Genomic DNA, 15390 nt, shown 5'->3' on the forward strand with positions numbered 1-15390 from the left:
CACGGACCACTCTGCGATCAAGTATTTGATAGCCAAAAAGGACTCTAAACCGAGGCTCATACGTTGGGTTTTGTTGCTGCAAGAGTTCGATTTGGAAATCCGAGACAGAAAAGGGACAGAAAATCAAGTGGCAGACCACTTATCAAGGCTAGAAACTAACACTCACAGCAGCAATTTAGAGGCAGAATTACAAATTCAAGACTCATTTCCTGATGAATAGCTGCTGGTTGTGGAGCAAGAACAGGTACCATGGTATGCGGATGTTGTAAACTTTTTAGTTGGGGGTGTGCATCCACCTGATTTCACCAAACAGCAGCTTAAAAAGTTCTTACATGACATCAGATTTTATTTCTGGGATGAGCCGTACCTGTACAAACAGTGCCCAGATCATATAATGAGAAGATGTGTACCAGAAACCGAAGTTTCCAGCATCTTGGAACACTGCCATTCAGCTCCATATGGTGGTCATTTTGGTGGACAACGCACTACTGCCAAAGTGTTTCAATCAGGTTATTATTGGCCCTCTATATTTAAGGATGCCCACGATTTTGTTCAGAGATGTGATCGCTGCCAGCGAGTGGGAAATATCTCAGCAAGGAATGAAATGCCACTTAATTACATTTTGGAGGTGGAATTGTTTGACGTGTGGGGCATTGACTTCATGGGGCCTTTCCCCCAATCTTTTGGGAACCTCTACATTTTAGTGGCTGTGGACTATGTATCGAAATGGGTGGAGGCAGTAGCTAGTCCAACGAATGATGCCAAAGTGGTAATGAAATTTATGCATAAAAATGTTTTTACACGATTTGGGACGCCAAGAGCACTAATCAGTGATGAGGGGACGCACTTTGTCAACAAGGTCTTGGCTGCCTTATTAGCTAAGTACAGTGTAAAACATAAAATAGCCACAGCATATCACCCGCAGACCAACGGGCAGGCGGAGATTTCGAACAGAGAAATTAAGGGAATTCTTGAAAAAGGTGAATCCCAGCAGGAAGGATTGGTCCCAACGATTAGATGATGCACTCTGGGCTTACCGTACAGCTTTTAAAACTCCTTTAGGCATGTCACCTTATCGCCTAGTTTATGGGAAGGCATGTCATCTTCCTGTAGAATTAGAGCATAAGGCGTTTTGGGCGTTGAAGAAGTTAAATTTGGACCTTGTAGTTGCTGGAGAAGCATGAAAGCTGCAGCTGAATGAACTGGACGAGATGCGGTTGTTTGCTTATGAAAATGCAAAGCTGTACAAAGAAAAGACGAAGAAATGGCATGACAGCAGGATCAAGGAAAGAGTGTTTGAGAAAAATCAGCAAGTGTTACTGTTTAACTCCAGGTTGAAGCTATTTCCTAGAAAGCTTAAGTCCCGTTGGTCTGGACCATTTACTGTGATGGAAGTGTATCCATTTGGAGCTGTCCTGGTGAAAGATGAAAAATCGGGAAGAGAATTCACAGTTAACGGACAGCGGCTGAAACATTATTTTGGTGGGGAGGTTGACAGAGAAAAGACCTCCGTCAATCTGAAGGATGCTTGAAGGAGAAAGGCTATGGGTTACCATGCATTTCTTGTGGCACATTTGGGCAACCCATGAGTGAAAGAGACAGTTGTAAATAAATAATGGATGTAACTAAGTTTGGGGTGTATTACCCCTTGAAAAAAAAAAAATAGAGCATCAAGCAGCAGGTCAGCCAGAAGTTGATAAAGCTGGGAATAGGCTGAAAATAGAAGTCTGGGCAGAGGCGTTATTTTTCTGGAATGTTGGATTGCTATATCATTGCTTCAGCATTTAGCAGGGTCGCAGGGAAAGAGTTGCTGCCCAGTTGCTATAGCAACCAGTCAGCAACACTGGGCATCAACTAAATGAAGCTGGATCCAAGAGAAACATATCGGGGCTTAGCATGGGATTGCTTGGTTCGAAAAGAAAAATCGCGCGTGTTTGAAAAGAAAAAAAAAGTGGAGCAAATGATTAAGGTATTGATTGGGCAATCATTGGGCGTTTTACATTTTTTCAGACCAAGTAATGGTATTATTTTGTCTATTTGTGGACCCAGCAGGCCTGTTGTTTTCAAAACCAAAGAAAAAGGGTCCATTTGACCCTATTAGTTTATTGGGCTTGTTGAGTAAGTCAACTGGGGCCCCATGTGTAGTCAACCCATCCGTGTTCCTTGTTGATTCAGTCAGCCCACCACCCAGCATCAGCCCACCAACCTAAAACCCTACCCCACTTTTCCACCTTCACTTTCCTCTTCCATTTCTCCAAACCGCCGTCTGCCACCACTTCGCCTCCACCACTTCATCTTCCATTTCTCATCACATCAATAATGGTGTACTTTTTATATATATATATATGTATATCTCTTTCTAGCTAAAAACAAAAACCCCTTTGGTCTTATAAAAAAAAAAAAGAAAAAAAAAAAACAACAACAAAAAGCAAAACAGAGAGCACTTTATTATTTCGGATATATTAATATTATATATATACTGTATTTTAATTTTCCTTTTCCTGTTATTATATTTCTATATATATATATGTCTTTTCCTTTTCTTATATATATTCTAGTATCTTCCGTTGATTATATATATATATGTCTCTAAAATTCATTATATATATATATCTTTAGTGCACCCTCCCTGAATCACCCAAGCACCTCGTCGACCACAGCTGCCTCTGCAACCAGAAACCACAGAAATCCCTCTGCAAACCACCTTCGAAACCATCCCAACAGCCACCGCCCATATCTCCCCCATAACCCGACCACTAACCCTCGGCCACTTTCGGCAAACCAGGTTGGCCCAGCCCAGTAATCGCTCATCCGAGACCCACGCCGAACTTTCCTCTGCTCCGTCTCTCTTCAACCCAGCCCGAGCTACTGTTCGACCCAGCCCCCAGCCGAAGCTCTTCTCCTTCACCATCCACAAATGTCGCGAGTAAAATCAGTTGCTCACAAAGAGAAAGGCACAAGGCGACAGTTTAATGAAGTGGCCAAGTTCTATTGCCCAGTTGCAGAGGCAAAATACAACAGTCAAGTCGTTCATCGCGAGTTGTACATGGAACGGGGACTTGTGGCAGATTCAGAGGGCATCAAAGAGTTACCTGAATGGTTGCAGGCAACAATCACTGAGAGGGGGTGGGATAAAATTGTTGTGACACCGGAACCAGCTCTCACTGAAGTTGTTCGCGAGTTCTACGCGAATTTTTTATCTCAGGAATGGCCCACCGAAGTCACAGTGCGTGAAGTGCAAGTCCAATTTACTGCCGAGGCGATTAATAATCTGTTTGGGCTCGAGACAGGGGAATGTGTGTTTTCCAAGAACCGAGGAGAGATTTGGGGGGATGAGTTGGTTGAAGTGATGGAAAATGTCGCTCCAGGTGATGTCTGGGATGTCGATGAACAGGACAACCTGCGGCTTAGACGGACGGATTTAGAGCACGAGCTGAAGTGTCTCTATTCATTTGTGCAGACCACTTTATGCCCAACTTCGCACGATTCCACTGTCAGCAAAGCCCGAGCTTTCATGTTATATTGCCTTCGGAAGGGGTTGCCAGTGGATGTTGGCACAGTCCTAGCGCGGGAAATTTTTGAGTGCGCACAGCGGGGCAAAGGGAAGCTGTTTTTACCAGCCACTATCACTGCCTTATGTCGAGATGCTGGTGTACTGGTATGGCCCGAAGAGGGGCTGTTGCATCCTAGAGCAGCAGTGAGTTTTGGCCCGGCCCGAGCGTCGAGGGCTCATCGTGCCTCTGCCTTCTCTTCAGTGCATGACCCTGCTGCCCCTGTCGACAATGCCCTCATGGAGCGGTTTACTCAGTACGAGATGATGCAGCGCCAAATGCATCATCGGCAGGGTGAACTATGTGACAGAATGCAAGCATTTTGGCAGTACGAGTAGCAAAGAGACAGCAGCGTGGAACGTGCATTCAAAAAGCTAACTCCCAGGATGGTTCCACAGTTCCCTCAGTTCCCACAGCAACTCCTCGACCCATGGACGGACTACTCAGCCCCTGCGCCCAATCCGGAGGCTCCCAATGCGGATGTTCCTCAAGAGGACTCCGAGTAACAGGGGGTTTCCTTTCCCTACATCTATTTTATAGTTTCTGTTCTGTGTTTTGTCTATTTGTTCTGTCTGTTAGTTGTTAGTTATCTAGTGTCCAGTCACTGTTTTTTGTGGTTCTGTTTGTGTGTGTTGTCCAATGTGTCTTTGAGAGATTTGATGATTTAGTCTGGCTTAGTGTACTGCTCGATGATGAATTTTTTTTCCGCTCACTCCATTTGTGTTTGCTGCCTGGATTTTATATGTTGTTTATGCTTGATGATTTGCTATGATATCATTGATGCTTCCTCTTAGTCTCTAATCAATAGTGATGTACTTTTGTTATCCCACCTTGTTTTGAGTTTTTCAAATGACTGCTGTTTGTGAAATTTTAAGCATCTAGAATTGGTTAGTGCACCCCTTGAGGCGAAATCCTAGCTAATCTTATCCCTTAGAAATGATCTAGGCCATTTTTGGACGCTTGAGCCTTTCTAGCCTCCCTTATATAACAAGTTCCCTTAGTGAGCCCGTCTTTGAGCCTATAAGCCTATTTTTCTTGTTTATCCCGATCTTGCATGCTACATATCCCCTCCTAAACATGAACTTTCCACACACCTCCCAACCTAGTTGCTTTCACTTGTCAAGAATTATCACACTAAGTTTGGGGTGAGTGAGGTGAGTGTAGTTTTGTGGTGAGCTAATCCGAAATTTCAATATCAACCACATTGGGGACAATGTTGGGATGTAAGTTTGGGGTGGGGGAATTAGCTCACAAGACAAACACATATATACAATCAAACCAATTCTCTTGCTATTCGTTATACAGTTTATTTTACTTGTCTTTAGTATTTCCTTGCATATAAAGTAAAAAAAAAAAAAGTAAAATAATAATAATAATAATAATAATAATAAAAACATAAAAAATATTATATAAAAAAAAATATAGTAGAAAAGTTCAGAAATAATAGCAAAAGAAGTACATTAGAGCAATATGTCTTTGTGAGTATAAAAGAAATGTTGGGGAAGTGAGTTTGAGAGATATGAATCATGATAAGGAGGTTTGGTTCTTGACAAGTGAGGTGGTTAGGTTATGAGCTAGTTAAATGACATCATTTACCGTACCCTAACCCAAGCCTTACATTACAAGCTTAATAAAGTCCTTTTGATCGAGGGGATAAGATTAGACTACATTAGTGGAGAGGAGTGCACTAATCCAACTTATGGGAGCAATAGTTAATTTTGAGGATCAAGGAGCAGTTGTTAGAGGAATTCAAGGTGTAGGTGGGAAGCATTTGTACATGCTATTGGCTAGGTGACTTTAGGGAGGCATTATTGATATCCTGAGTACTGAAATTGAGAAAAACAGCATATAAAGTCAAGGCATTAACACTGCATCATTTCATTCCATTCCACTTTTCTGAGAGCAACTTGTTCACTAAGCCATATTGAATTATTTAGATCTCTCTCTCATGTTTTGTGTGTGTGTTTTTATTTATTTCTGTTTTATCATTACTCGAGGACGAGCAATAGGTCAAGTTTGGGGTGTTGATAACTCTAGGATTTAGAGTTATTTTCACATCTCTAAACTTAATTTTCAAACCAAAACAAAAGAGTAATGAGTTGTGAGTAGTGTAATTGTGTCCATTTAGTGTATATTTGTATCAAGGGACTGTGTGTCTGTATTGTCATATTTTTCTTAGTGATTTATGTAGTTTCGTGTTTATGTTAATCAGGAAAGGAGGCTAAAGCAGGTGATTGGGAACTTTGGATTAAGAAGGGGAACAAATCTGGAAATAGCGTGTTGCTGCTTCAATGCTGTAGCAACCACAACGTAGCAATCGGCAGGGACCAGTGAAGAAACGTGACAAATTCCAGCTGGACTTAATGAAGAATAAGTGACGCCTAGGTGGCGAGGATGCTGTACAATGAGTCAGCTGGATGGTGTGGCAAAGGACAAGAGGGCACAATTGACTTTGACTTTCCTATTAGGGTAAAGGAAAGTACCCTAAAAAGAGGGTACCAGCCGAAATAGGGGGACACGGATCATTTTGGAGAATTCTGAATATTTTTCACTAAGCAAAGTACAGAGAAGGTTTGAGGGAGAAGATTTAAGAAGAGTATGACCAACAGAGAAGGAAGAAGGCTGATGCCATAAGGAGGATTTGAGCTCACAATTCATTCTTCCTACACCATTTCTTTCTCTTTGTATTAATTTCATCTAATTTCTGCAAACTCCATGGATTACTTCTGTATTATTTTCATGTTTAAGTTTGCAACTATGAACTAATTTCCTAAGGGTTTGGGTGATTATGAACCCTCAAGTATGAACTCAACATATAAATGCAATGGCTAAGTGATTATGTCTTTGTTCAATTGAATGTGCTTTACTGTTATTGAATGTTAATTATTGGCCATACTTAGCATTTATTAAGCTAGATCTAACTTGGAAAAGGGAAGTCTAGTTGATTTCATTCAATTGATGCAAGAGATTCATCTAGTTTTAGGTGATTCTGAGTAGTAGAATAGGAATGTTTTGCTACCTTGCATAACTTAAGAATTGATGCTTAAATGAATGTTTATAATCTGATTTCATGCAGGAATGTATAGAATGGGAGTATAGACATTAGATTGCACGTTTTGGGAAAAACTTGCCGGGTTTTACGAAATTTGTTAACACTGTCATAATTGCTAACCCATTGCTGAGCCATTGCTGTAACAACTGGAACGAACCCAGGGGAATTAATCACCCGAATCCATTTTTCTTATATCTGAAAACCACCCAGTATTTTGTCATTTTAATCTCTGATTTTTGGTTTAATTCCTTTGTTTGTCTACAATTATTTTCAGAGTTAATTACCCACTCTTTCCTTTGTTTTAGTTACTATTTTATAAGTTGTTTTTGGTTGATTTTACATTAATTTAGTTAAAAAGTCCCTGTGGATACGAACTTTGATACATTATCACTGTATTACTTGTTGTCGATTGTGTATACTTGCGCATATTTTAATCATTAGAAAATTTACAACAGCTAGAATGCTTGCTTCTCAGAGTAGACAGAAGAGCTATGCTGATCCCAAGCGCAGGAACGTGGAGTTCCAGGTAGGAGACTATGTTTTCCTCAGAGTCTCGCCATGGAAAGGGGTGAGAAGGTTTGGGAAGAAAGCAAGCTGAGTCCCAGGTTTGTAGGTCCATTTGAGATCCTGGAGAGGATTGGTCAGGTGGCTTACAGATTGGCTTTGCCTCCGACGTTGTCTGCCGTGCATAATGTATTTCATGTATCAGCTCTTCGGAGGTATGTATCTGATGTGGGCCATATTATGAGCTATGAAGATCTGGAGCTTGAGCCAGATCTCTCATTTAAGGAGCAGCCAGTTCAGATACTTGACAAAAAGGACAAGGTCCTCAGGAATAAGACAATACCTTTGGTTAAGGTATTGTGGAGGAACAGCAAGGTCAAGGAGGCGACCTGGGAGCTGGAGTCAGATATGCAGAGTCAGTATCCCGAGCTGTTCAGGTAATTTCGAGGACGAAATTTCAGTAAGGAGGGGATAGTTGTAATGCCCCGAATTCTCCGATGTGTTTAGCGGCGTGAATAGTAGGCCGGGAGGGCCATACTTGCTTAATTGTGTTAATAATTGATAAAATGCATGTATATGTTGATTATATTATGATACGATGTGAAATGCATGCATGTGAGTCCATATTCTTAATTACAGGGGTGTGATGGTAATTTGGCCCGTTGAGGGTAAATTGTTTATTTGGATGCATGTTGGTGATATGTTTTAAGGCTACATTATAATGTGGATTTGTTCGAGCTATTCGGCATGAGACGATCTTTAAGTGTTAAAGTAGCGGTTTTGTCATAACGGGAATAAGTTCGAGGCTCGGGGTGAGTCTCGGGATGTTTTAATGATTAGAACGTTGCCGGGAGTAAAAAGGGTAACGGGACATGAATTATTGGTGTTTGGGAATTTTGAGAATAGCGGGAATTGGGAAGCGTTAATTACGATTAACGGTATAGGTTCGGAAGTACCAACTTTGCCCTTGGGAAGGCTTTAGAAACTCTTAAAGACCTAGGGGTATTTTAGTCATTTGGGTTTGGATATATGTGAAGTTTGGATGGCTGTAGAAACCGTACAGAACAGAGCAAAAACAGAGCAAGAATTACCCTTCCCGTACATCCATTTCTCTCTTTCTTCCTCTGAAGTTTTTGGTCCCAATTTGAAGATACAAGCTAGGAAATCAAAGCTTGGGAGTTGTAGACTCGGTTCATCCATTGAAAAGGACTTTAATCTCATTTGAGGTAAGAATTCATCCATGAAAAACAAGCCATACTTTGTTTTACTTTGTAGTTTTCAGCTTATAGTTTTGGTGTGGATAGTAGGAATCAATGGGAGTTTTGTGTAAGATTGATTGGGTTTTGATGAGGGTATGATGTAGATGAGGTTTGGGGGTTGAATTGGGTGTTTGGTAAGGTTTTGGATTGGTTTGGAGGGTTTGGTTTCAAGAGAAATCGCAAAGAAGATGAACCAGGAAGTTTCTGGTCTGTTGTTGGCGCAGCAGCGCCACTTAGGGGCAGCAGCGCTATTCAGGGCTCAGAGATGGGCTCTCTGACTTGGAAATAGGGCTGCAGCGCCACTCACAGGGCTGCAGCGCCATCTGATGGGGCTGCATCGCTAGTCCATTTTTCAGCAAACACATTTTAGGGCTCGGAATGATCCTTAAGGCTCGGGGTTTGGTTCCTTTGCCCCGTTTGAGTATTTTAAGCATCCCGAGAGTGGGGGATTGATCCCGGGAGTGTGGTTTTAGATTGTAAACTATTTATTAATGGATTATAATTGGTTATGATTAGGTAACCGCTAAGGAATCTAAAGGTTGATCGTTCTCAGGGTTGTTTTTCTAATTCATTCTCGCTCGAACCAGAGGTAAGAAAAATGCACCCCAAGTGTGACATGCATGGATATTTATGAGGCATGTTGGTTGTGTTAATATGGACTTGGATTGAATAAAGAATGTTTGGCATATGTTGCTCACTTGCACATGGTACTGACTCATTAGTCAGATTTGGCAAAGGTGCTAGTATCAACTGTGAAGCTGTGACTTATTAGTCAGGTTCGGCAGTGGTATTGGGCACTGGTCACATTGCGCTGACTCATTAGTCAGGACGGCCTTAGCATGTAACGCAGGCCAACAAAGATTGGATCTAATCAACTATCAGCATTGAATGGCTCAAAGAGCATTAATGCCAGATCGACCCCGAGGGTCGATGGATGAAATAAGCGCTTGGAGGCTAGTGGCTTACCCAGCAGCCACTCTCCCACTTGAATTAGTGACATGCTAGTCAGTCACTTAGTATGGTTTATCGGAACCTCATGTGATGTTCACTCATTTGTTTGAAAGCTTTATGCTCAGTGTGATTATAATGATAATCATTTGATAATGTTTATGCAAAGTGTTATGTTTACTTGCTGGGCTTTGGCTCATGGGTGCTATGTGGTGCAGGTAAAGGGCAAGAGAAGCTCACCTAGCCTTGAGTGGAGAGCTGATGTGGTGATGTGTACATATTTGGCCGCTTGACCACCACGGCCAAGGAGTTCTCAGAGGAACTAGGGGGTTTACCCTATTTTTGCCGCTTAGGTCGGCGGGGTTGTAAATTTGAAACAGTAGTGACCATTTTGTGTTGAGAACGACTTGTAAACGTTTTGTTTAGCTCTGTAGAGCAGTTCGTAATGAAAGCTTCCATTTCCTTTTTATCGGTTTTACACCTTAACCTGTTAATTACACTTAGAGCACGTTTTTGACCAAAGGACTCGGGTAACGAGTCAAATTTCCGGTCCACCGTTCACCGTAACTGTTCTGGGGCAGCCAGGGCGTTACACTCGGGGTCCCGAAAACATCCACGGGGGCAAAATAGTCAAAACTTCCAGAATTTCCTCCTGATCTTACTAACTCTCAATTTATCATCAAATATTTATTCTCATTCCCCAATAACCTGGTAATGCACTAAATACCCATTGACTCACTCCGAGTCAAGTATAAATCCCGTTGTAACTTTCCCACTAGCTTACCTCTTAGGATCGTCTCGTGTTGAGTAACCCTAGCATAACCAAATAATAATGAAGCACCACAAGCACATGCCACATATATGCCAAATATGCCCAAAATGGTCAAAATATGAAAATCACCAAATTAATCAAAAATTGGTTCACATGCATATTTAATACACCTAAACATGCATACAATCATTTAATAACATAATAAATCAATTATGGCCCTCCCAGTCTCCTAATCAAGGTCGTAAACCTTATTAGGAAATTTGGGGCATTACAACTATCCATTCCTTACAGAAATTTCATCCTTGAAATTTATCTTAATTGCCTGGAATAAGAATTCCGCACAACTGATTCCAGTTTCCCAGGTCGCTCCCTCGACCTCACTATTTCTGTATCATACTGTTTACCGAGATTTTCGGAAACTATATTAATAAAGATTAAGCAAGATTAATGATATGAGATTTAGAAGATATAAACGAGATTTTTACGTGGTTGGGGCGTTAACGAGCCTTAGTCCACGAGACAGTTGTATTAGAGCTTGGAAAGTCTATAACAATGGAGTTTTTCTCTCTCTTTCGACAGAGTAACAGTATACCAATCAAAAGGAGCCCCCCCTCCAGTGCTCTCTCACCTGTATTTATAGGCTCATAGGAGCACTGGGCTTGGGCCGGGCTGACCTGGGCCCAACAAGGATATAAATATCCCTGGTTTCTCTCTCGGAAGCCCAATACAAAAGATGAAAATATAAGAGACAGAATGATTAGAGCCCACTGGGGCAGCCCAAGGCCTATCTATCACCCGACAAAATGGGGCTTTTGGTCTGGGCATTTCGAGTTACGAGGCAGATTCAGGGGACAAGATCAGTCAGTGTAGTGGCGACACATGTCTGAACCAGCGGCGTGCAATCCCGAGGCGGCCTTTTCCGCAGGTGAAAAGTGGGGACAACTCCCACGCGTCATAGGGCGGCGCCAGGGTCTCGGATGCTTTATCCTGCCAACCCTGAGGACTTGACCCGGGTTCGTTTACCTCTGTCCCTCTTCATTTACCATAGGCCCGGATCATCTACATGGAGCCCGGACCATTTACCAGGCTCCGGGACCGTTTGCATACATCTCGATCATAACCCCCAAACTGCCGTACGTCTCCCCAGATGATCGTCCCGGATCATCCTTCCAGGACACCGTCCGAGTCTAGACCCACACTTGGGCCGTCGACGTCGGTCACTTCCTGCCAAATGGGTCTGGCCTGGGCCCAACCCCAATTGCCCAGTTAGTGGGCCTAAACCACCGCCCCGGGCCCAAGGCAGGAAATGGGGATAACACATACCTTAACTCAAGGTGCAACTTTGTTCCTCCGAATCTTATTCTTTCTGTTTCATATCTGGACTGACTATTACTTACAGGATAACTTAGCCTCAAATCCCCAGATTCTCATAACTCAACTCATGAGTCTCTTCTAACCCATGTCTTCAACATGGAAATATAAAATACATTGTATACAACTGACAGTGCCAAAGATAAGGTCGATCCAAAGTCAACCTAACCAGTCCTGTTCAAGATTCAAACGGTCAAAATAATATAGGGCTCATCTTGCCCTTAACTCCTCACCCCTTTCCACGGTGATACTTTTAAGGAAGATATATTCTTCTACTTGGAACTCCATATTTTTTCTTTTCAATTCAATAAAACTTTTCCATTTACTCTGAGAAGTGAGCATCCAAGCTCTAACCTCTAATAATCTCAATGGTCTCCTAAACTACCTCAGGATCCAAAATCAACACCTCACCCATCTCATTCCATTGAACGGATGCATGAGGCTTCCACACAAATCTTTGTCCAAATCCTTTATTCCAAACCGCTACCAAAGGATGCATAAGGCTTCCACACAAATTAACTAAGAATTGTGATACAAAAAGCCTTCAAATCATCTATAAAACAATTGATGAGTTTCTTGGAAAGAATCGTCTGATCTTAGAGAGTAAAAAAAAATAGAGGTTAGAAAGAGAGTTGAGAAGTGTGATCAATGCTTCATAACTCTAAAACCCCATATAAATAGTATAGCACCATCGTAGGCATCAACCAATAGGATAAAACATTTAAAAATTTTCTTTTAATATGTTTATGTCATTTTTTTTATAAATAATATTGTTTATTTATTTAAAATTTATATGACAATAATACAAATTTAATAAAAAAGAATTAATTAATTTTATAAATAAAACTAAACAAATGTGCATTGTACGTTGTTTGTATGTAATAATAAGTATAATTATGTAATAATAAGATAAATATGAGTGTAATTAAATAATGAGTGTCTTATTATTTTCATCATGTAAACATATCGTATAAAAATATCCATAGAATTGGCTTTTGAAATCCCAATTTAAATATTAGATTAGAAAGGAAAAAAAAAGAGAAAATAAGAAACTACAAAAGATTACTTTATATATAGTACAATAAATATATATATATATATATATTGAAAGCAATCTATTTATTCATAAATAATGATACACATCAGGTTGTTTTAGTTATATTCGTGTACATGTACACTCCAAACTTATATTAAACAAAGAGAACAAAGAAAAAAATGATCTATCTAAAAATTGTAACTAGTTTGACATGTTAATTTGTAATTGGTTATTATCTTACAAAATTGTAATCAATTAGTGTCATATTTGTAACCAATTACCCACTTTAAATATTGTAAAATATTAATTAAGTGAGATAAAAAATATTAATGTAAAATCCTATCTTTGTAACCAATTACCACTTCCTCAGTTTCACATTGGTAACCAATTACAATATTTCTTAGTTTGAGAATAGTAACCAGTTACAAGTATGTAATCAAAAGAAAAAAAATCGCAAACTTGGAACCGGTTACAGCATTTCTCAGCTTGAGAATGGTAACTGGTTACAAGTCTGGAATCAAATTGAAAAAAAAAACCACACATAGAACCAATTATAATTCTCAAACATGGAATATTTGTAACCAGTTACAAACATGGCAAGTAACTGGTTACAATTTTTAGAGTGCCTTTATAACTGATTACAATTTTAAGAGTTGTGACCAGTTACAAACATGGCATAGTATTAGTAACTGGTTCTAGTTTTTAGAGTGGCTTTGTAATTGATTACAATTTTTAGAGTTGTAACCAGATACAAACATAACATAGTAATTGGTTCCAATGTTTAGAGTGGGTTAGTAACTGATTACAATTTCTAGAGTCGTAACCAGTTACAAACATAACATAGTAATTGGTTCCAATGATTAGAGTTGTTTTGTAATTGAATACAATACTACATTTCCAAGTTTAACTCGTTATAAACTGCAACCAATAGCAAAATTGTACTACTATTTTTATTGGAACGGGTACTGTCAAATTTGTAAATGACCTACGAATTTTACTCAATCAGAAACTTTCTCACGAAAATATATTTTATATATAAAAGCATTGCGGTGACCTTGCTCATAAAAATATATTTGTTACTTTCTTTTGTTCTCTCTGTTTAATATAAGTTTGGAGTGTACATATTACTTTGCTTTATCTTTTTAATTATTTCAAAGAAAAAAAATTGGTCAAAAAGTAAACATTTCATTCATCCTAACAAATCTTAGCTAAATATCTTCCAAGATTAAATAAGTTTGACACATTGATTTCTTCCAAGATTAATAGTCTTACATTTAACAAGAGTAAAAAAAGAATACTTTTCCTTTTTACTTGCCTTTATATGTTGTTCTCTTGAGTAAATAAATTGTCTAAACTATCTTTTGCTTCACTATATGTGGATATGGATAATGCTTTAAAGTTAAAAAAAAATTAATGTGAATAAATTATATTGTTTTTTTATATTGTGAGTGCTCTCATTTATTTATGAACATAATAAGAAAATATAAAAAAGGGAAAAAAAAAGCTATGTATAAAATATATATATATTGTAGAGTCTACTTATATATATATTTAAATAAATCATTTTTTTTACTATTCAAGTTTAATATTTCTTATTTTTAAACTCATAGTCAGAATGTGATTTTTTCCCTAAAAGTTAATTGTAAAAAAATTAATATAAATATGAATTTTTAAAAATAATCCAAGTAAAAGTTAGACATATAAAAATACAAATTTAATATATTAACTATTAAAATATCATATTTAAAAAAAAAATCCCAAAAATTGTTCAAGTTGCACATACGAATGTGGTTGGCTAAAATTTTATAAAATGAATTTATCAAAAGAGAGCAACAAATAAGAAAAAGTAAAATAGATTAAGATCCCATTTGAGATGATAGTATTTCTCTCCAATCACTAGTGTAGTGGATGGATGTATCACAAAACAAATACTTGTCATATTTGGATTACTCCAACTAATAAGGAATCATTATTAATTTATTTTGAAGATTTTCTCATCAAAGCACGTGGATGCTACAAACAAGCTAATATGATTCCCACCAAGCCCTATATATACATACATATATTTATATGGACAATTCTTCTTTACACGCTTCACTTTAAGCCTTATCGGTGGGCTCTCAGTGTTTCTCGACTCATTTACAGTTTTTGGCGCGATTTTTTTATGACTGTGTATATTGTAACTATTTAGAGCATCCTGCAAATTTTCAGAAAATTTCGAATAGTTTATAATACTGAAAACTATATTTAAACATGTTACTTTCCATGCGCATAAAAAAAAATTATGCGTGCAACAATATATTTAAACTTAGTTTTTAGTACTGTAAACTATTTAGAATTTTCTGAAAATTTGCAAGATACTCTAAATGTCTATAATATACATGGTCATAAAAAAAATCGTGCAAAAAACTATTCACAGGTTGAGAACACTGAAAGTCATTCCGATAGGACCTAAAGTGAAGATACTATTCAAAAAATTCCTATATATATTGTGATGTTGTTCTTTTTCCCATGTGAATTTAAAAGCTTTGCACTTTTTATTTTTGTGGTGTTGACTCGGATTCCAATTTTCTAAATATATGTATTTATTTATATTTATATAAATCTATATAAACCACCAATCTTTGTCAACTCTCTTTGAAGATCTCTACTCCTCTAGTCTACACAAGTTGTTTCAATTATTGACCTACATTTTTATCGTTACATGAGTTTTATATTCCTTCACTTACTATATTAATTCACTTTTTTCTATATGAGAAGGGGAAAGAATACATAAATATCTTCTCTTTTTCCCTAACTTTTCTTTATTAAAAGTATTTTTGTTTCGTATATATGTATGCACGTTTAAGTTTTAATATATGCAAGCAAATTTTACTATTTTACCTCTTTCTTTTCTT

General features: G+C 38.4%; 1 protein-coding gene across 1 annotated transcript; it reads left to right on the forward strand.

Moving 5' to 3' along the window:
- The first annotated feature begins 1211 nt into the window (after window positions 1-1211).
- Window positions 1212-1532, forward strand: LOC133800408 (uncharacterized). The gene has a single exon (XM_062238364.1). The coding sequence runs from the start codon at window positions 1212-1214 to the stop codon at window positions 1530-1532; it is 321 nt and encodes a 106-aa protein (XP_062094348.1).
- Window positions 1533-15390: the final 13858 nt, after the last annotated feature.

This window comes from Humulus lupulus, chromosome 9 (assembly GCF_963169125.1).
Source record: "Humulus lupulus chromosome 9, drHumLupu1.1, whole genome shotgun sequence".
In the NCBI taxonomy this organism is placed as follows: domain Eukaryota; kingdom Viridiplantae; phylum Streptophyta; class Magnoliopsida; order Rosales; family Cannabaceae; genus Humulus; species Humulus lupulus.